Raw genomic sequence first — 23233 nt, 5'->3', positions numbered from 1 at the left:
CTTTTGTGGGATCACGGTTGAGGGCTAAACCCTCTGGTCGTTGGGACATTAAGGAGTCATTGGATGGCAGTTAGGAGGCTATTATTAGAGTGGGGAGGAGTTGCGGGTAAGTTCGAACGTAGCGGGGTGAGTGTCCTTACCTGATTAACTGAGAGGATTAACCAATAACGATAACAATAAAATGGGGTTTAATGAATAAAAATAGAACATGAAGATACATGCTTCGAAATACATAATACAATTTACATAAATCTAGTCCATCTAATATACATCTAAATAAACCTCGAGAGAGAGAGTTTACAAGTTAAGCATACTACCGTGATTGTAGCTCTTGATTGTAGCCGGAACTTTAGTCTTCTTATTCTATGTTGAAGATAGCAAACTGTACGGTGAAGTGTCGAGCAGGACAAGGACCACAGAGGATGTGAGTGAGGAGACTCTTGCTAATATGGCACCTTTGAAGTACTGGAGGGCTGTCTCTCTTATGGCATGTTCAAATTTCTGTGGACTGCTGACTTCTTATGGCAAAGTTGGATTTCTATTGACTGCCCTCGTTTTTGTAGCCAATTTGTTCTTCTGTGACTGCATGTCTCTTATTGCACTTTCCTAATTCTCGTGGACTGCCCCGAATGGCGGGAAATTACCCCTTTTTATTGTAATTTCTGATCAATAGCGTTGAAGGATTTTCGTTCGTAAATGGGATGTACAGGGGATAGATATCCAGATGGTTTGTTCAGTTTGGAGATAAGGTCCTGTGAAAGGAAGTTAATTTCTCTTTTCATCACAAAAGTGACAGCTTTGTCTTCCTTTTTTGTAAACAACATGAAAAACTAGATATATTTCTCACGCTAATATATATGTGGCGGTCTAGTATCACCGCAAATGTTCATTAAGATTTGAATTATCCAAAGCCGGGTTTCTTTCCAAAAGGGATTTATTTACAGTAATCTACAATACTCGTTACACTTGTTGAGTAAAGAGATCTCGGCTACAAGATTTAGGATAGAGCAGTACAAGTCATCCGCGGAGAAGCGAATAAGCCAGAAAAGAGTGGGAAAAAGCTGTGGCGAGTGGCCAGCACGAGTTTTTATATTGTCAATAAAGTGCCGCCTGGATTTTCGTATGTAGCACTGGGTTACAATTATTCGGCCACCATATATATATAAATGGACATGTTTGTGCCTATATGTCACTGCAGCCAAAACTAATCGCACATGAATGGTGTTTGTGTATGGTAGTAGCCCCAAGTCTCCCATCGTGCACTTTAGTGGTTGCGTCTCGATAGCTATAACGGTGTGAGAGATATGGGGTTTGAAAGTGGTTGACTTCGAAAATGTATGACACTTCAATGAGAGTGTTCCGGTTTTTTCTAGAAAGTTCCAGAACCTAGAGGTAAAATTTGGTATATAGTTAGGGTATTTTTTGTTTTTAATTATGTTTAGTCTTCATTGAGTACTTTGGGGTATTAAATTGATAACATTTCAGACATTGTTATAAATCTTTTTTATATATTTCAATTTTTTAACCAAATGTTCAAACCGTTTTAAATTCGAATTTCTTTTTGCATATTGGTTCGATTATAGAATGATTGTAAACATTCCAGAAAATTTATCAAATTAAAAACAGTTTGTTTGATTCTCAGCAATTCTCATCATTCTCAGTGGTAGGTGTTAAATAACAATTACTATGGTTGCCGAAATATTGAATGTAAATAGAGTTTGCTTGCAAAATCTGCGCAAGCGAAGCCGCGGGTAACGGCTAGTTAAGTAATAAAATTCTGATTTTCATACTTTTTAGGAATCTAACTATAATATATAGTATATTAAAGGAGGATACCCGTTCTTATATTTTTACATTTAAATCAAAATGCTTTTGATATCAGTGTGAGAATATGTGTGAAGGTAGAACCCTCTAGTCGTCGACAAGTTAAGACCCGCTCGTGGTGTCACTGGATGGCTTTAAAATATAGGAGGGTCTTAATTGCGAGTGAGGAGGGAAGTTGGGGGTAAGTTTGATCGGGGTCCGAATAAATTGAACAAGTAGACAGGAGCATTTACAAAACACAGAATTTAATATACGGACTGTTTATTTTGAAAGTGGTTAAGGCTATTTATTGTTGTTTTGAGAAAATTAAAGGTTAGCATATTAGTCAATTCAAAAATATAAATTAATTATGTCAAGTCTGGCAATGTTTCTACTAAGTTATCAGTATGTAATTTGATTATATAAATTTCTGTTAGGCAAATTTAACTAAAATAATATATATTTATGGGCTGCAAATGGACTTACCCCATTTTCATAATTAGTCAATTGTAAAAATTATTTAATTTCAATTATGAAAACTTACATATCACTTAAAATATATTTTAAAAATAGTAGTAGTATTTTTTATTTTGAATGTTAATTATATTTATATATTGTTAAACTTAACATAAGATATTGCTATTATTTATTTATGCTCTTTATGTGACAGTGTTTTGAAATATTCATGATGCACAGGAGGTATATAAGGTAATAACTGCGTCATATCCTTATTTTTTTGTATGTAATAGGTCTGGCATTGTTATACAAAAGCGCCAGGGCGATTCTTTCAAATTTTGGCGGTCTTCCCCGACATGTAGGTGATAAACCTAACGTCTTAAATTCTGTGTCCTTCGTCAGTGTTTTATGTAAAATAGTATACGGTGCACTTTTGCAAAACCTCATCCAACAATATGGACTGTTTATTTTGAAAGTGGTATAAGTCCATTTTTTTTCTTTCAAAATATTTAAAGGCTGCAATTTAAAAATACAAATAAAGTCTACTAAATTTGGCAATGTTTTCTAAGATTTTAGAAATATGTAAGTTGATTACATAAAGACTTATCTGAATTTAACTAAATGAAAATATATTCTTTTTGGGTTGTAAATGGACTTGCACCACTTTCATAATCAATGGTTATGCAATGTCATTTACTGACAAATTTTTAATTGATCAAAGTATATGGTTATTATAAAATACTAAGTGTGAATTGTTTACCCTAAATTATATGTAAATTATGCAATTTCTCAATTTTTTCAAAAATGGACTTACACCACTTTCAAAATAAATGGTCCATATATATATATATATGAAGTACAAAGAAAATAAGCTAACAACTAAATGAACTAACTACACCTCTAAATATGAGAAAGTTTACATGTGAGTTAATAACAATATCTCTGATCTGGTTGATTCAGTCTTTGGATATGGAGACAGGGATGGCTTGGAGGAGGAGAGGACGGAGCTGTATTATGCCAGAGCTATGCCTTCTATACTTCTGTTGCCATCTCTTGGATATAGAGTTATCTCTCTTCTAGGGTTGTCTTTCTTATATCATGAATTTGACCCCTTTTTATCTTAGATTCCCTCCAATTGGGTTTCTGGATTTACAACACCTGACAAGATATTCTATTGCCTAACAAGATATTTGTCCTGACTGAGATGGACAGATGTTTGTGGAGATGTGTGATAACATCTGTTTAAAAGGAAGTTTTACTTCCCTTTTTCCACAAAAGGTGACAAATGTGTCACTTTTAACGTTAAAATATTACTTTGATTAATTTACTAAATTCGTAACTTATAAAATAGCTCTCAATCCTCACATCCGTATGTAAATATGTAAATCTAAAAACTTATATAAAGTGTTTTTCAAGATATGTTAAAATTTCAAAATTAAATGAATTTTAAAATATAAAGGTATTTTTAATACATTCAGGAATGGTAAAAAGGATGATGTCTTCAGATGTATTTTATATTTATGAATAATTTTATGCTTAATAAAATTGAATGTAATTGATCTTTCAGGACACGAAAACAAGTATGCGTACCCTTTTTGGTTCTCTTTCCTATGGTAGAGTCTTTATTTCCAACATATGTGCAAGAAATATGCAGAAATGTATGGCCATTTCAATTAGATACTCAGCTGTCAGAAAACAATTTGGTCCTTCTCATGAAATGCCTGTTTTAGAATATCAAACTCAGGTTAGTATTTATATTTGATAATTGAACACGTGCTACTTTCTCTTCTTGAATTATTATTTTGATCATTTAATTTCAACATTAGGTGAATGCTTTCACTTTAGTTAAAACAAAGAGTAATTCTAAAAAAGGATACAATAAGGAAGATTTATTATATACATAAAGATTGCTTTATAATTAAAAAAAAGATTTCTAGGCTGAGGAACTCTTTCTTATTATGGCTGCTAGAAAGAAGCTCGAGGAACATGATAGAAAAGAAATATAGTATTGTATATCTTCCGTTCCAAACCTAATAACCGGTGCAAAACAATTATATTCTGGCTAACGTTTTCGGTCCCTCCACTGAGACCTTCCTCAAGCCTATATTTCTTCTTAAACGATCTTTTTCGAAACGATTTTCGAACAACCTTAAAATTTTCCGTTATGCACGTGCCACCCGATTTAATCGAAAAAAATCAAACAATTCTGATTCAAAGCGTTGAAAAACTTCCGTAAATCTTCCAAATCCTAACGCTTTAATCGTATAGCCAATCCTATGCTAATTAAGACCGCTCCATCATTCCTCTAAACGTTAGCCAGAATATAATTGTTTTGCACCGGTTATTAGGTTTGGAATGGAAGATATGCTTATAGTCCGGTGTTTTTAGAGGAGTTTTATTATATAGTATTGTAGTTCCCCATATGAATGAAATGGAGGAGACACGAATAATTAGTTGATATATGATTCTATTATACTTAAATATAGGTAGATATTGTAGGATATGCATGTGGTGAGTTATTCAAGAAGAGAATATAACACACACAAATGTTCTCGTCACCCGTGTTTATTTACTTTACAGGATTCTTTTACAATTCCGACACTCCTCGTTTTTTCACTACTAACCTTTTCTACATGTAATTCCTGCAGATACTCGGGTAGAATCGTTAAGCAACCTCGCGACAAAGGAATATTCACCGCGTTACAAAAATAAGGAACTAAGACTAAATACTTAAAACTACTTATACAAATAAAAAAGAGAGAGAAGAGAAGATAGACAATGGGATAGTTGGATATATGATGATAGAAAAGAATGGGTACCCAAAGTGTCGACGGTCTTGGGGTAATGGTGGCGAATGCTAGATTATTAACTTTCTGCGTTGTTGATTGTGGACGTCTCTCCGATCCTCTCAATAAGCTTCTCGAGGTTCCTATATCGGGATATATTTCGGATTCCTCTCGAACGCTAGCTTAGGCTTATCGTCTCCTTTGTCCTCCGGTCGATGCCAGAACGACCTGGAGGTTTTCACAATACGTCCTATCTCTTCAACGTCCCAGTCGAAAAGTGACCTCTTGTCCTCCACTTAGCCCTCAGGCTACCACCTTTTTTTTGTCTTTTAATTAGGTCACCACCATTTGAACAGGGAAGGGTTAGGGAAGACAGAAGTTTCTAGGAAAAGATAGACAAAATAACTAACGAAGAGGAAGAAAATGGAATAAATACTAAGAATAATATATACTACAATATACAAAATAAGGTGCACGACCACAATATATAACAAAAAAATATACATATACAGGGTGAGGCAGAAAGGACAGCTCACCATCAGGTAATGTAAAAGTAGTGAGGTCTTAGCATTGTCTTTTCAGTTGAAGGCATGGAACCACGAAGGATAGAATACTGTGTGTTTGCATATAATTGAAGAAACAGTCGTACGCAAAAGGGATCGCTCAGTCATACACATCTGATGGGAATACATTTTTGCATCCTTGCGTACAATGGAAATGTATTCCCATGAGACGTGTTTGGTTTTAACAGGATGGGGCGACGGCCCACACAGCTAGAGCATCAATCGATGTTATTCGTCGTCTCTTCCCCGATTGCCTCGTATCCAGGTTTGCCCGACCTATCCGCGTGCAATTATTTCTTGTGGGGACACCTTGAGGCACGTGGATACGAGCATAAGCCCGTTCTTTGCAAGAACCGAAGGAAGCTATTTGGGTGGAAGTCTCCAAAATTTCCTCCAGAAATGCATCACCGATAACAGACACCATACGGGAGATGTTGTTTTCCACACTCGATTCTGTAAAATGCTATTTCAAATACGAACTCGCATCTTCCAACAAATATCTTTTGTAGTAACAATTACAGATGCGAGTTTTTAAAGAACGTCCGTCCTTTTTGCCCCACCCCGTATATACGTACGACTGCACATAGAAGTCTAAATGCATAAGACTATTGGTGTCTCAACATAATGTCGAGTAAAAAATTCCACCAAGTATAATTATAAAACCGATCGAGATACGTAACCTTACACTCTCGATCACGGGACTCTTTATGATTTCGTATCGATGCTTTTCGTAACTAATGGACACATTCCAAATTACAGAGTTAAACTTGAACAAATAAAATAAATGTATAATAAACTAAATGCAATAAGAAAAAAATAAAATTAAGAAATATTAAATAAAACTTCTAAGTAAAATAATTTAAAAATTAAAAGTAAAAAACAAAATTGATTATTTTGGTGTTATGCAAAGAAACCTCACGATAATTATTATTACCCTACTGTCCTTATTCAATTTATTATATATTTGTCAACATGGACATTAAACATTAACAGGACAATTTTACTGGTATTAAGCATTTACACAAGTGTGAGATCGTGGATTTTAGTGGGAAAATTTGTGTAAACGAAAGAAAACTTTCATTTTTTTTGTTCAAGAATTTTGTAAACAATCACCAATAGAAAAAACTCCTCGCGGAGAAACGGAGCAGAGGTCTCCAGTAACTATCAACAGTTAGGTGGGAAAGTTGACACTTAGCTGTCAGGAATTCGCAAGTCATCATCAACAACCGACCGCTTCCCACACTAACACTATAAAAGCTCGCGCCACCGGAAACTTAGGACGCTCGCATAGGAAGTTATTATTGTACTTGTGTCCGTCTCCATGCCCAGGAACGAAGTCCCATCGGAGAAGACCTACAGCAACTATTCCACATCGTCGGCGACCGCCATACATCGAATTATATCGTCCAATCTCACACCAAAATATATTTTGTAAGGATCTTTGTAAACTCTCTCTCCCGCAACGGCAATAGGCTTTTGGCAACAAGTTCTAAGCAAACGTTTGTTTGTTTAGAACTTGTTGAGCTTTATATGTACTTGCATATAACCGCATAGTACCGTAGAATAGTTTGTAATCGCCTTGTATGTTATTCTAGTTATTCAATAAAAGTTTTATTTGTTAACCTGTCTCCTGTCAATCCAAGACGCCTATCGACTTACTGACGCACATCCCCACTCCCCTTTTTGCCCTCCTAGCCATCCGAAACGACAACGAGATCGGGTTTTGCCAATTTGTGCAGTGTAAATGTTCAGCGAGGATAAACCCCCGACCCTCTGCTTATCTCACACAAGAATGAGGAAATGTTTTCAAAGAAAACAGACTCTCTTTATTAAACTTAATAAAATACACTAATGCTTAACACCGGTAAAATTGTCCCGATAATGTTTAATGTCTACGTTGACAAATATATAATAAACCTCTCGATACATCTCAAAGAATATAAATATAATGTTGAAAAATGAAATACTAACAAATATTAGCAACAATGTCATAAATAAAAGGCTCAAATATAAAATTGGAGGAAGCAAACTTATACTCCCATTTCTTGAAACGAACACGGAAAAAATAGAAATATATGAGTAAAATTAATGAACAATGCCCGAATGCCAGGGATGCAAATGCATTGCTCTCACATAATAGAAAAGAAATTAGGGGAAAAAAGAACCTTTAAGTCCTATATGGTTCCGCAATCAATTTTGTTTTTTACTTTTAATTTTTATGTTATATTTACTTATAAGTTTTATTTAATATTTCTTAATTTTATTTTTTCTTATCACATTTTGTTTATTATACATTTATTTCATTTGTTCAAGTTTAAATCTGTAATTTGCAATTTTATAGTATAAACTAGCTGACCCGGCCACGCGTTGTTGTGGCTCAAAATGTATCTATTATAAATGTATAACACTTCCCTCGTGGGGGGAATTTCAAAAAATCCCTTCTTAGTGTACATTCTCTTGACGTACCCTATTAAAACGCAATCAAAAACGCATCTAAAATAGTATAATAAAAGCCGAGTTCTTCACAGTAAGCCTTAATCCCGTCACTTTTCCCGCTGGGGAATATCGAAAAATCCCTTTTTAGTGTATATTCTGTTGACGTAACCTATTAAAACGCAATTAAAAACGCAAAAAACCGCACGTAAAATAGTATAATAGAAGCCGAGTTCTTCACGGTAAGCCTTAATCCCGTCCATCTCCCCCACTGGGGGGAATTTCGACATGTATATTATATAAAAACACGTGCGTATTCGAATGCAACGTTGTGTCAAAATTTCAAAGGAATCGGTAGGAACAAACGAACGTTATATTTTATTTATATAGATAGATAGAAAATGATCCGCTTCAGTCCATTCTCACAGAAAAGCATAATGCCTCACAGAAAAGCAAACTTAGGTCGTCGGAAGTTAGCGCCATCTGTTGGACATAAAAGCCTTAATCCATATATAAATATATTTTTGAAAGGGGGAAATGGTGTAGGGGTATGAAAAATAGATAATAGCCGATTCTCAGACCTATTGAATATGCATATAAAATTTGGTAAAAATCGGTAAAGCCGTTTCGGAGGAGTAAGGTAACTAACATTGTGACACGAGAATTTTATATATAAGATATAAATTAGAATATGAAATCATTACAGACATGGAATATTCAATTATCAAGTTTAAAAAACCCGAATATGGCCTATAATAATCGGTTGGAAATGTTTGTTTAATAAACGGTTTTTCTGAGCAGGAATAGGTGGTGAAGTAAGATTGTCGTATCTCTACCGAGTGCACTTGGGGTTGCCACCTCGTAACTTAGTCCGGTCCGGAGACGACGATTTAAGAAACCATAAAAAAACAACCCATACGCATACATATACAATTTGTTTATTTATATAAATTAACAAATTCAAAACTCAAGTTTTTACAAAATTAACACAGTTCTAATAATCACAAAGTAGTTTCTATGCATATAACTAATAAAAAACAAATCTAACAATTCACGTATAAAACGAATACAGGAAAATAAATATAAAAATATGCAATATACAAAATGGTATACGTGTAATTAATTGTTTATTTATGTAGATTTTTCCACGTATATTTACCGTTTGACTTCGCAGCCTTTACGAGATCCGCATTTTCTGGCTTTCCTACGAATTCATAAAATTCTCGACGGCTCGTGTCAAAATTAAGCTTTACGCATAATTCTGCCTTTACTAGCACGACCCTCGTCCTGTTACGGTTGTTCGCCCAGGTATTTCCCATAATCGAAAAAATTAGTTCCACGTATGCATTACTTATAGGTATCGATAGAATCACACCAACAAGTTTGGGTAGTTCGGTGAAAACATTAGAGGAAAATATTTTTATCCATTTTTTATCAGTTGGCAAATCCAGCGATTTGGTGGAAGGAATGATCTTTTTAAGAAGACAGATGTCCTCATATAATTTATCGGCGTCTAATTTTACATTTACGTGTTCTGCAGCATTTAAAAAATCTCGATATTTAAAATTTTCATACTTAAGATTAATTACTGAAAAATATTTGAATGGGCTGTTTTCGAAATTATAAAATCTTACCAAGTAATTAATAGCCTTTATATACACCTTTCTTGCTTCAGTCACAAATTTTTGTTTTTCGTAGGTAGTTAGGAATCTGAACTTGTATACACTTTACTACTGAAAAATTGATCTTCTGATCTATTCTCCGGTTTGTTTTCGAGAGATAGCATTATGTTGTGAGATCGGGATCGATAGTCTGTGAAATTATTTAAATTTATAATTTAATGTCGAATTATAAAATAATGTTTTATAATATTTGGCAATGATTCAAAAGAGGTTTCCATTGAAAAACTTCTGGTCGATGACATCGAGATACATCAGAACTTTTGATTTCGACTGTATGGGTTAAAATCTCTAATGTTGGAATCTAAGAAAGGTACAACTTTAAGTAACATTCGATGTGGAATATTATACGATAAAAATTATGTCGATAAGAATTAAGATATTGAAGAAAATCCACAATATTTTAAGTTGTAAAAACGAAAGTTCTATCGAAATCCACGGAAATTCCTTTCGTCGACAGAGTTGAGATGAATCGTTAAGCCGCCGTGGGCCGTTCGGCTCTATAAAAAGGGACATTTTCCTGCCAAAATTGCGCAGTCCCGAGGATAGAAGCCGTACGTATGTGTAAATAGGGCAGTAACCCGTACTAGTTAGGCAGTTCGACGAAGAGTAATCCGTGATCCGAACTGACCACGTAGAACAGTCGTAGAAGATACGACTGTTCTACGTGGTCGTAGATACAATAAAACAATAAAACCGAATAACTGGTGTCCGGAACCCGACGTGTTAGGAAACTGTTGATCTTATACTTTTTAATGAGGCTGGTGTTATCGAAGTCTGCTCTTACATTGGGATCTGTGATGTACGTTGACGGGGCGGTGGTGTGTCTTTTTTGTTAACATCGTACTCGTGCTCAGAAATCCTTTTTTGAACGGACCTCTTGGTGGATCCAAACAGACCTGGTATATATTTGATCCACCAAGTTCAAAAAAGGATTTCTAAGCATAAGTATGATGTTGACAAAAAAGACACATCACCGCTCTGTCAACGTACATCACAGACCCCAATGTAAGAGCACCAGCCTCATTAAAAAGTCATTCAAAACGGACCACATCGGAGGCCTTGGAGACCCTCGAGATTTACAAGGCAACCAAATCGGGGAAATGTATTAATTTCAAGGACAGTAACGTATTATCGTATGCGTTGCACTATACCTCTGAGAGGCATCCACATTGGTAGTTATGTATTATTCCCGAGAAGAGAGATTACGCCATTATTATGATAGACTCCTATCTAGTAAATTTATTTTAAAATCTTTGATCGTTACTACACGCTGAAGATATTTAATTTTTTCCATTCCATTGTACTCGTCGCATTCCATTGTGCAAGCGTCAATGAACCCGATGAAGATCTCGGTGGAAAATCGAAAACGTTAGTTCGTTAACTTTCGTCGTTTTGTACCGGAAATCTGAAAGTTGAAGAGGTTGTATTTGAACTACGAGGAACTTGCCCTGAGGGCCTCCTGCTCTCTATTGTTTCATTCCCCACAGCTGTGGAAGTTGGAGGTGGGTAAAAGGTTTTCAAAGTCGGTTATTCCACAGAAGGGAAAAGTGTTATAGAAATTATTAGAAAGGAAAGTTTTGGAAGGAGGAAGAAATGAAGAAGAAAAAGAAATAAAACTGTACTTAAATTACTATATACATATATACAGTCAAACCTGTTTTTATGTGCGATTTTTTTAATGCGAATTTTTAATTTGTGCGGTATAGTTGGCGACTAGTCTCGTGCGATTCGTCATGTCTCACGTTGACTTATTATAGCTAAATAAACTTATTATAGCATAAATGCACTTATTATAGTAATATTATTGCATGAATATGCGAAAAATGAAATAATTTATTTTTTAAGTCAACAAAACACCACCTAGACAAAAATATGTAAAACAGACGATCGACGAGACGATGCAGTCAAGTGCTGACATCTGTTGTCAATAAATTCTATTTCGTACGGTTTTGAGTTATTTTCTGTGAGACTTTTTTTATGCGGTCCCTGTTGACCGCATAAAAAAAATATTTTTTAATTGTGTCGCGAAAACTATTATTTACAGCCATTCGTGAAGTTTCGTGCGATTTTTTTTTAATGCGATCCCTATTCCCTGCATAAAAACAGGTTTGACTGTACATTAATATGGTGTACAGCCACATTATTCACATTCTTTATTTTTTCTATTTATAATGTACTAGTTACTATAATCAATAGAATAGAATTTCTATTACTTATTACTTGCACAACCCGGAGAAATATTAATTAACCCCGGAGTCCGGAGATCGCTCGCCGAATCCCGGAGTTTCCGAGTCAAGCCCGGATAGGTGGCAACCCTAAGTGCACCTTCTGTGTAACAATTTTGGTGCTACAAAGTAATAGAAAATCAAACACAACTTCTTACACAAAAATTCATACAGGTTTAAAAAGACACAACTTTATTCCGTTCGGTACGGATCCTAACTTCTCTCCCTACTCCGATCATCACATCCAATCAACTTCCAATCCAATTTCTTTCCTTGCCACCTTGTCCATTATATTTGGTCACCACAACAATATTGGAAAAATGAAAATGTAAATTTTGTGACCACCCATCCATTCCCCAATCTAAGAATGAAAACATCAACATAGAATATACTTAATTTTAGCATAATTATAATTCATCATTAAAATTTTAATGTAATGCATTATTATTGATTTTTTTTCCAATTTTATGCTATACAGACAGGATGTGTTACATAAATAATTTATTATTATTATGTTGGGTTATGTGAGATATACTCGGTTAACACCGGTGGCTGCGTACTATGCCGGACCAAAGTCAAGGCATAGCAACCAAAACAAAACTAAAATTAAATAAGTGTGTCAGGAATTTCCTAACAGTGTGGCATGTATTCAATATAGTGGCCTTCTGTTTTGAAATGTATGTATTTCTATTCAATTGTAATGTTCCCAGGCTTTTGTGTAGTGTGTGGTGGTATGACATCTGTGGAGGAGAGAACAACAGGTACAATAAGCACCCTATTCATCCTCCACAGATGCCTTATTTCCTGGACTGCGTACTTGTGACTTTTTCAGTGCATGTGTTTTGTACATTGTGAGTGTTTGAAATGGATATGTCTATAATGTATGTGATTTTATTGTGTTTGTCAACGAGTGTGATGTCTGGTCTGTAGTGGTAAATTGTTTTATCTGTGATTATGGCTCTGTCGTAGTACATTTTGTGCGTGTTGTTTTCCAATACTGTTTGTGGAATGTATTTGTAGTATGGTTCGTGGATGTCTAATAATTTGTGTTTCTTATTATTATTATAGCAGTGGCGATTAATCCCTTATTTGGCTGCAGCATATGTTCTTACACATTTCACAAAGTTATTTTGGCAAAACTTTTACGAATTCAGTATTTCATTTGCATTTAGCAAGAAAACTTCAGAAATGGTAAGAGCGGCAATGCAACAGTTTAACTTTAATTTTGAATAAGTTTTTGACATATTCTGTATAAAACTATAGATTAATCGGGCAATGGAATTCCACGCATTATCGTGCGGAATCAAATCTGTCTCGAGCTGGTTGGCAAGAGATGCTATTCAAGAAAGCAGAGAAGCTTGCGGAGGTCACGGATATCTGAAAGGTACTCTAACACCGTAGTTTGATCATTAGGACCGTTGAATAACGGTTTTATTCAATAGTTTATTCTAGAAAATCTGCTTCAGAGATCAGTAATAATAATATAACAGAATTATGAAAATTACATTATTATTATTTTAAGCCATTAAACAGAAATTGCTGTTTCTTTTCATTAATGATAAATAATTTTTATAAAAATGTAATATATATTTTAAATATTCTATATTAACTTATTATCTATGTAACTTTCATAAATAATTAATCATTCTTCAATTTTAATTAGTAACAGAAGGCAAAAAAACTGCTTAACTGAACAAATTTTGGACCATTACACAAAAGTCCAAAAGATCTGTCATTATTTTAATAGAAAGAAATCCTTAATGCTACTATTTCAATTCAGCAAAATGACTAAATTTTTGAATATGTGATAATGAAATTTTTCTTAATCTTTTCTGCCTTCTCTCACAATAATTCTAATTTCAGAAGTTTTACAATTTAAGTAACATCTGATAAAATAACAGTTTCTTTTTGTTAATGCTCTTATAAAAATTTAGAAGTTAATATTAATTGTTAAAGGACTTGATGCAAACTTTACGGGAAGTGGGTTCCGATAGATTTGGATGAACCTTTGATATTTTATAGTTCTAGTGATCCACATAAAAAGTAACCATAGACACAAAGTCAAAAAATGGACAAATTTTAAGTTATAGGGCATCAAAAATGCAAAAACAACATAATTTATACACATGTTGTCAAGCCCTAAATATTTTTCATTTCAAAATATAAAATGATATGTTTCGTGGAATTTGTTTTTGACTGTTATCAAGTCTTGGTGCAATGGTGGACTGACCCAATGGGAAATTCCCGATTAGTCGTTTACTCGGTGATTTTTCTTATTTTAATTACTGTTATATTTTGCTCAAGAAAACAGATAGACGGCACTTATTTATTAATTTGTCTGTTGTATTAAATTTTAAAAAAGTCTTATTCTAATTCGGGTCGTAAGTGGCCGTAGTATGCCCGTACGAACAAACATCCCATTGCAAATGCAGTCTATTACTTAGAATTTCGAAATCACTGTCCCTGATTCAGAAGTGGGCTGCCCTTGTAAATTGACATTTGTTTTTGTGACTTCTAATTTGAAAATAACTGATTGCAACTTGAACTGCCATGTTTGGATCCCTATTGAACTAATGTTTGACATTTCCCGAATTCTACACTCGATGTCCTAGAGTGGTAAGCTTACACAATGTGGCCATTCGGTAAGAAATATAGATAGGCTATGTATACAAGAGGTGCCGAAGAGCTCCTCTGATTATACCTAGATGCAAAAGGGCAAAAGACATGCTATGAAAATAATAGAGGTCATTACTAGAGTGTATTCACTATAAAGTCACCATTACTTTGCCTTCTTTGACAATTTAAATTTGTGATTGCTTCACCACATGATGCACCACTACTGAAGTGTTAAACTACAGTAGAGAGTCGAAAATCGGAATCAATTGGGGACTGGGGTGGTTCAGATTAGTCATTTGTTCCGATTACCAATTATGTACGAAAAAACATATTAATCTGTCCGATGTTCAAATTTTTCTCCGTCGCGTGTCGCTTCGTGTTGAATTTTCGTCGATTTTAAGCCTAACGAAAATTTTTATAATAATAATCGAGGCTATCGAATTGTTAAAAATTATTTCAGCATTTTGTACAAACAAAATAAATATATTGAAGAATTCAATTTCAATTCAATTATTTATTTTAAGGTGCAAACGCACATACCCTGGCCCCGCTTTATAGCATTAGCAGGGATGATATTGAAGAATATAAAAGCATGAAAATTATACTTTAGAAGTAAATTTAGTATCAAAAACGTTCGATTCGGTACGACACAGTCCGACTGAAAATCGTGCCGATTACCGGCGATTCCGATTACCAGCGTTCTGATTACCGACTCTCTACTGTATTGTAAATATTGTGAGATATGTTAGGGTGGACAAAGAAATCCAGCCAAGTTACTACATAAATATAAAAGTTTAATTCTGTGGCTTTCTTTAATTTAAGGAAGGATTTCACTACAATATTTTGTTCAACAATAGACAGTTTTATATTTGTTTAGTACCTTCATATACACAAATTTACAACCGATTCCAGTTTGGTAAATATTCATGCGCTCCTTATGCTTTGAACTCAATGTGTACATCTGAGGGTTCTGTCCAACAACCCATGCTAATCAAGAACCAGTCTCTGTTTTTTTCTCTATGTTGCCAACCTTGACACCTCTTTGGTGGTGGTGCCACTTGCCACCACAGTTTGTGATTCCTGTTACAATTGTAAATAATTGCAACTAAAGTTAAGCCTGCAGTTCTTTAACCTATATTAAAACTACAAAAGACTGGAATAAGAAAGGGAAGAGAAATGACAAGGATTATGTGGGAGAGGTACCTCAAAGCCAAAAGTAGTGGATTGTGGTGATGGTCATGTTCTTTTGATATCACAAAACAAGAATGACACAATGTCAGGTGATTCTTTGTATGATCCTCAGGATCACTACAACCTGGTGATCTTCCTATCTCTTTTACAGTACAGTAGAGCATCGATTATCCGACCCCCGATTAACCGACCGCGTTCTAGTCGGCAAATTCAAATGTCCGCTAGTGACGTGGCGCTACAACATTTGGTTACGTCTTGGCTACTTTAATATTATTTTTGTTAAATTTTTGCATGTTTTAGCTGGCAGCACTGGCTCGACCAGGAAAGGGAGGCTAGTATTTAAACCAGGCCTAATACACTATACCAATAATGTATTTTTTCATACTTTTCGGTTATCCGACTTTTCAGTTATCCGACCAACTCCGGTCCCCAATTAAGTCGGATAATCAATGCTCTACTGTAACTTCTTTGAGTGTCCTACACATGCAAAAATGTGTCCATTTTCATCTGTCCATCAGTTATATACGCTTCTCCTCCATTCATGCTGAGTTTATTGCCCTTCTATGCCATAAAGCAAATAGCAACTGGTAAAGCCTGTTCATTGAGAAAAGCCTGTCTATCATTTTTGGTTGCAAATACTGTTGTCAGCAGGCCATTAGGTTGGAGGTTAGAAGACCCACTTAGGAGTGAAGGGGTCCACTCTATTCCCGGGCTCCATACGAGCACTTTGTTTGCTTATGATTGTAAAGGTTATAAGCAGAAACATAGAGTTAAGAGATATTGACAGTATGCAGCTACAGAAAAATCATGGAGAATTCCATGTAGGCTAGCAGCCTCAATTTGCCCATGCTTGATTTACAAATATGCCTACTGGTACTAATTTAATCACTTTCGGTTACTTATTACATAATTTTTAACACATTTATAAATCAATATTTTGTGTAAATATTTATTAATTTCTTTATCTAGCTTCCGGTTTGGAAAAATTACGAAATGATAACGATGCCAACTGTACTTACGAAGGAGATAACAATGTCATTATACAACAAGTTAGTAACTATTTACTCAATGCTAAGAAAAACAAAGATGCAGGTTAGTTTATTTTATTATTTAAATGTATTTAATCAAGATAATATAAATAATATTTTTAATGAATGCTATTTTACTAGATTTATCATTAATTAATACTAATGTTGCAAAAAATTGTGAAAAGGCAGTGTGGGTTATGGTATCCTTATAATCCAAAATGGCTACAACTGCCCATTTTAACTGAATTTTTATTTTTTCAAGACAGCATCAGTCCATATTAGCTTTGATAATCGGGGTTCTATTGTGTAACTATGGTAAATAAGACAATTTGCTTCCTTCAACAGTCATAAATCTAGCATCTGGAAGGAAGCATCTTTCAATGTTTTTATTTTATAATTTACATTTATTGACAAGACTGTCTCGTTTATAAAATCGCGGTGCCGTCCCGGCTTACCAACTTAGAGGTACGAAGAGGTACACATCGGAAGTTGCAATTTGGCACAGAGCATTAGGTGCCCAAATCACGCGCACACAAAAACCAGATTGCAGGTACTCGGGGACCGAGAACAGAGTCAAAATAAAATACAAAACGGCGACACTCTTTCTCCAAACAGGCACTAGCGTGGAAGTCAGAAATGCAAACGTTGCGAAATCGAATTTCGACAAACGAATCTTTGAAAAAACCCATTTTCCCGTCCCGTCTTATTCCCGACATATCTCCAGTCGCTCGACCGGCGGACCCGAGATATCTGGGTCGCGTTCGGTAACGTAGAACCAGAGCCGTAACTAGGGTACGGCCAACGTGGCTCTCGCCACGGGCGCCGATTTAATAAAGGCACCAACGAGAAGGTTTCAGAAATTAATAACACAAAAAAAACTTTTATATTAATATTTATGTAGTAATTATTATCTGTAATTTCTACGAACACCTATTTCAGAAATAAACCACCATTTTTATTTTTATTTAATAACAAAGATTAAAAAGGCGCCATTTTTATTCTTGGCCATAGGCATACAAAATCCTAGTTACGGCACTGCGTAGAACATCTAAGTTAGAATTCCGAACGGCTTAGCGAGCGCAGCTAAGAATATTCCGAGCATCACCGAACATTATTCTTAGTTAGACAACCGGGCAAAATGGCGGACGAAGTTAAAATTACGGTCGTAACAATCGTGGCAAACGAACCGGTCGAAAAGGACGATGTAACCGATACAATTATTCAAACGGAAGCGTCGGATCGTGACGAAATTAACGAAGCAATTATTAATTGTAATCAACTAAACGGACCGTCGTCTTCCGTTAAAATGTATTCGGAATCTGTTATACCGACGTACGATAATTTTACGTTTCAAAGTCATCTTAGAATGATTTAATGATTTGAACGAGAGAATAACATTGCGATGGTTATAAAAAATACCAAGCAGACGTCTTGTAAATCGTACGTCCAGACAAAAACAACGACGTCACTAGTAGAAGTTAGCATAAATGAAAGCTGACCGAACTAGCTAGAATTCTAGTGGTGGGAGGAGTTAAGCAGTAGCTAGAAACGAGTTCAACATCGCGGCATAACTAGACTTAGCCAGAATTTTGCGTTATCGAACACGGCTCGGGTTTCAGCATTGGAACGTTTTTTGAAACTAAATGGCGCTAGTCGTTATCTTTTCTTTTTAGAGGTATTCAGCGGACGGACGAGCGCCGCCATCTGGCAATTCTATACGGTCGACAATGGCGTTCGCTACGGCCACGTTTCTTTACGCAGCGCTCGAGAAGCGCTTTACAGCGAACACTACGAAACCCGTTTCTAAATGCAGCGCTGCAATGTAGCGAACCGTTTCTAAACGTTTGCTGCGAGAGGTCGCTGCAGCAAAGATAAAGCAACTTTTACGTCCGCTACACGCGTAAAGCGAAATGGACGCTCGTGCGTATAGTACGATATTATGCTGCGAAAATAAAAAAGTCGAAGTGACTGTTGATAAAAATATTCTGGAAACATTAAGAAGGATTAAATTTTATAAAATGACTCCGACAGCCGATTGCAGAGACAGAGTTTACGTTAAACGACGTTTTACGACAGAACGGCCTGTAGACGTTGGCTGGCCGAACCGCGGTTTAAAATGCGTTGCAAAGACGACGAGCGTCTATTTCTAAACGCCCTCTACACGAACTTGGGCAAAACATTGGCTTTTACTTTCTTGGCCATTACTCCCCCGTTTTAGGAGTCGTTCGGCCAATCGGGTTGTTTGTTTGTGACGTCGGAAAAGGTGGCCAGCTGTATTCCGAAAGCTTCCGAAAATAAAATCTTAAGGCCGACAACAATCGTCGTTCGGCAGCTAATGACGACCGTTTTCCATTTCGGTACGTAATTTCGTCGCCAATACGGTTTGAAATACGAACAAATCCATATTTAGAAAATTTATACCGAATTCGAAATTCGTTTTCGGAATAGATTTTTAACGAATTATTTCTCGTATTACTGTCACCCTTCGTAACTGTAGAAATAAATAATTTTAAATATTTTATTATTACTATTATATATATATTTTTTTTATTTCTATAAAAAGATTTCGGTAATTATTAAAATTGTCTCGTTTGTCTAAACAGGACGCTCTGTAACTACGACTGCGAAATGCATTAACGTTTTATAACCGACACGATACTCGAATTGTAAATAAATGCATCAAGTTTAAATTAATTGTAGTTTTAAGTCTTCTCCCATTTGAATATCGAAATTTGAACACAAAACAAATTTAAAGTTATTTTTGCTCCAAGCAATTAATTAATGAATAATATTGTCGATTCGTACCGTTTACAACATTTATCAAAAGAACGATATCCATTTTTTATCTAAACTCATCCACCACGAAACTACAAAAAGCCCTCTAAAGCCGCTGTCCAGCGAGTCTAGAAAGTAGGTCAAATAACTAGTCTCTAATCGCCGTTTAAACTGTGGCAAGCGAGAAACGCCGTCTCTGCAACGGAATTTTTCCGAACCGCCGTTGTCTCCGCAATCGGCTGTGGGAGTTCGGTCGTGGGTTCGCGCCGAGCTCGGACGGACTGGCAGCGTGGAGTTTTTCCGGGTTTTTCCGCGTTCGTAATCGTCCGAATAGGGGCCAGCTTCCCGTAAAAGTCCTCTCGGAAAGGCATTCTATCTTCCCGCGCGTACGTTTAGGCCGGATCTTCGGTCGTCTCTCCGAGTATAGGGCTAACAGCCAATAAACTCGGTACGAACCTCTTCGCGAGAAAGAAAGGTCACGTAGAAGAAATTAATTAGTGTCCGGGAATAGGACGACGAGGCGCCACCTTTGGCGGACCTCGGTAAACCGACGTCTCCGACACGAAGACTCGCCAGTCGTCGACCTCCCATAGAGCAACGTCGTATCCTCGAATGACGAATATCGAGGTGTAAGTAGATTATCGTAAACTCTCTCTCCGCCAGCAAAGCGTCGGAACTAGGGCAATAGGCCAAGCACGCGCTTGGCGAGCTAAGTAGAACCGTTTCTCACTCCACTCGACACAAGTACGCGTAACCGTATTAAACCGCGTATCGATGCGTATATTCTAGATTTAGTTATAGAATAAACTTTTATTTTGTTACGTTAATACCCGTCAACCCGTCTCGTTCGACGAGCGACACCTATCGGCTTACCCAACGCGCTCCCACTCGACAATTTGCCCCGCTATCAAATTTTAGCCATCCGACGACTCCGAGCGCGGGTTTCGACAACCCGCGCAGTGTAAGCGGTCGGAAGGGATTAAGGCATCGAATTTTGCTCCGACGAATCCAAACAGTTGAAAAAATTCGGAAATTTTTCATTCTGCCCCGGCCAAACCCGCGACGAGACACGAAATACACAAATAAAAAGTCGTTTGAGAAAATATACTGGCGTGAAATGAGTAAATTTTAGTCGGTCGCCATTAAAAATAACATAAATGATCTTTGTGCAAAGTTACGGAGGATATACTCGTATCGAGTAAATTTAAACTATTTATACTTTATATTTTTTAGTTTTAAAATATGTAAATGAAATTTCGTTGTTAGGAGATTTTCGACCGTCGGAAACCAGCAGCGTGGACTTCTTAAATCGTTACGACGACATTTTAAGAGAAAAACTCGCCGTCGGTCGAGTGGACGAGTTGATAAATATGGAAGGTAATCGTTGCGGAGCCGTTCGATTTTACAAAGAAATACGATTCGATCGCTTAATCGTTTTGTTTTATAGTTATATTGCAAATATACTCGTGGTTGGTATGCGGACTGTTGCGGAGAAGCTGGCAAAAGTATAATTCTTATTTATCCCGAGGAAAATCTTCGTTTTACTCTCGTAATAACTCTCAAATATATTATTGCCATTCGTTATCTAAAGCGTACATAGAGGTAAAATCGATTAATTACTTTTCGTATTTATCCGGGCATCTAATTATATTTTATTTCTAGCGTACTATGTTGATATCGTTTTGGAGATTTATACAAAGCGTACGAGACGTCGGTATGTCTCGAGTTCTGCAGAAACTGGCTTGTCTGTACGGTCTGTGGAGATTGCAGAATTATTTGGGACAGTTATACGAAGGTAAAGAAGAAACAATTTTACAACGGGGCTTCTTACAAATCAATTTATGTAAATAAATGCGAATTTATGTCTAGTGTCTGTCCGAACTGATTTCTATGAAAATTTGTTATGTCGAGTGCATTTTAGCAATGATCTTATTTGAAAATCTAGGAGAATATTGCCGTAAAACTTTTTCGTCGCTACTAGAAGAAGCCGTTCTGAAATTGTGTGCGGATTTAAAGGACGATTCCGTCGCCTTGGCCGATGCCATCGCACCCGCCGACTTCCTTCTCGATTCCGTTTTGGGAAAATCGGACGGACAAGTAATTTCTTACACTATTGTTTAAAATATTTTGTCATAAATTCACCAATGATGTATTTAAAATTCCCTCTATTTAGGCTTATAAGAATATTTACAACGAACTTATGAGAGTGCAAAAGAATCCAGATTTTTTCTTGAAACCCGAATCTGTTCTTATACAGAGCAAGATTTAAATATAATTCAATTTTGTGTATTTGCAATTTATAAAACTGAATACTTATCCCAAATAGCAAAATTAATTATCAAAAACTTCCTTTAGATGATGATGATGATTTAATATTTACATGTAAACAAATGAAATAAATTTTATAATATAAACTGTTTTTATTTTATAACTTCGCGAAGAAGCGTCATAATTCGTTAACTGTTCTCGAAGATTTGACTTCAATTTGGCGGATTCTATTAAAAACGCTGGTTGTACTAACGCCATCTCGGGTGACGAGATAGAATAATAACACTGGCAGCCTCGCGCTCTACACATTTTTTTATCGTGGTAGAAAGGCCGTGTGGTGGTTTCTCTCTCTCTTTTTGTTATTAGAATAAGTGTACCACTCCCACGGGTGTATAACACTAAGAATACATAAACCAAAATACACCATACGAAGTAAACATAAAATTAGTCTTCGGCTTTTAGTGGAAACTAAAATGTTAAACTAGAAATTAGAAATTACAGTCTTTTCTTCCATATTTTTTGAACATAATTGTAAAAAGCATCAAACAGCGGCTTCCGAATAAACTTATCGAGTGGACACGTCCACCCGAAACCGAGCGTAAATATTTTTAATTTCGGAATAAGTCTAGTTCGATCGTAAATTGGACAACGATAGATCGTACGGTCGACGTGTCTAGGTTTTTTGTACCGTAGAGCAAAAGCGAGAGGCAGTTTCTGCCCGCTTATATCGATACATCGCCAGGTAGCTTCTAAAATTATCACGCTCGGTAACTGGTTGAGCAGTAGCAAACGTTAAAGCTCTAAGGCCGCGACTCCACTAGCCGTAAAAGGGCCGTAAAACCCCTCACCGTAAAAGATTTTACGCCCGGAGCAGGTCGTAAAACCAACGTAAAAGCGAGTCGAGCAGTGTTCAACTCGCTTTTACGTTGGTTTTACGACCTGCTCGGGCGTAAAATATCATGGTCACGTGATTAAAATCTTTTACGGTGAGGGGTTTTACGGCCCTTTTACGGCTAGTGGAGTCGCGGCTAACTGGTGACGAGAACCAGCATTCGACACTAGGAAAAAAGTCTCGTTACTCTACCAGTTTTACTGCTCGACCATTGTTGATTCCGGTTTTGAATATAATTTTTAAGGTTGCTGCGTGAGAGGGATGCGAGTGTAGTCCGAGTCGGTGTCCTTTGCGGCCGACTTAGCTCCAAAGTCGGCTTTTTCATTTCTTAGTATGCCATTATGGCCAGGAACAAATATAAAAGTTATCTTACTTACAAGATTTTTAATATCGCGTGATTTTATTGCTATCGCAATTGGGATTTAATAGAGCTTTTAAGACAGACTGAGAATCGCTGTAAATGTCGATAGCGAAGTGGCCCACCGAACAGCTCGGTAGACGGCATCACCTTCGGC

General features: G+C 36.1%; 1 protein-coding gene across 1 annotated transcript in view; it reads left to right on the top strand.

Moving 5' to 3' along the window:
- The window catches only part of LOC136974189 (peroxisomal acyl-coenzyme A oxidase 3-like), a 44753-nt gene extending 22781 nt beyond the window's left edge, over nucleotides 1-21972 (top strand). Inside the window, exons 8-16 of the mRNA XM_067268992.1 lie at nucleotides 3827-4003; nucleotides 13017-13139; nucleotides 13212-13332; nucleotides 16725-16847; nucleotides 20825-20935; nucleotides 21006-21160; nucleotides 21221-21353; nucleotides 21504-21655; nucleotides 21732-21972. Coding sequence (XP_067125093.1) covers nucleotides 3827-4003; nucleotides 13017-13139; nucleotides 13212-13332; nucleotides 16725-16847; nucleotides 20825-20935; nucleotides 21006-21160; nucleotides 21221-21353; nucleotides 21504-21655; nucleotides 21732-21827 — 1191 coding nt within the window. The 3' untranslated portion in view covers nucleotides 21828-21972. The remainder of the gene's footprint in view (nucleotides 1-3826; nucleotides 4004-13016; nucleotides 13140-13211; nucleotides 13333-16724; nucleotides 16848-20824; nucleotides 20936-21005; nucleotides 21161-21220; nucleotides 21354-21503; nucleotides 21656-21731) is intronic.
- Nucleotides 21973-23233: the final 1261 nt, after the last annotated feature.

This window comes from Centruroides vittatus, unplaced genomic scaffold, assembly GCF_030686945.1.
Source record: "Centruroides vittatus isolate TY-2023 unplaced genomic scaffold, ASM3068694v2 contig_345, whole genome shotgun sequence".
Classification (NCBI taxonomy): domain Eukaryota; kingdom Metazoa; phylum Arthropoda; class Arachnida; order Scorpiones; family Buthidae; genus Centruroides; species Centruroides vittatus.
Note: the sequence above shows the minus strand (reverse complement) of the source record. Positions and strands in the feature narration are given on the sequence as shown.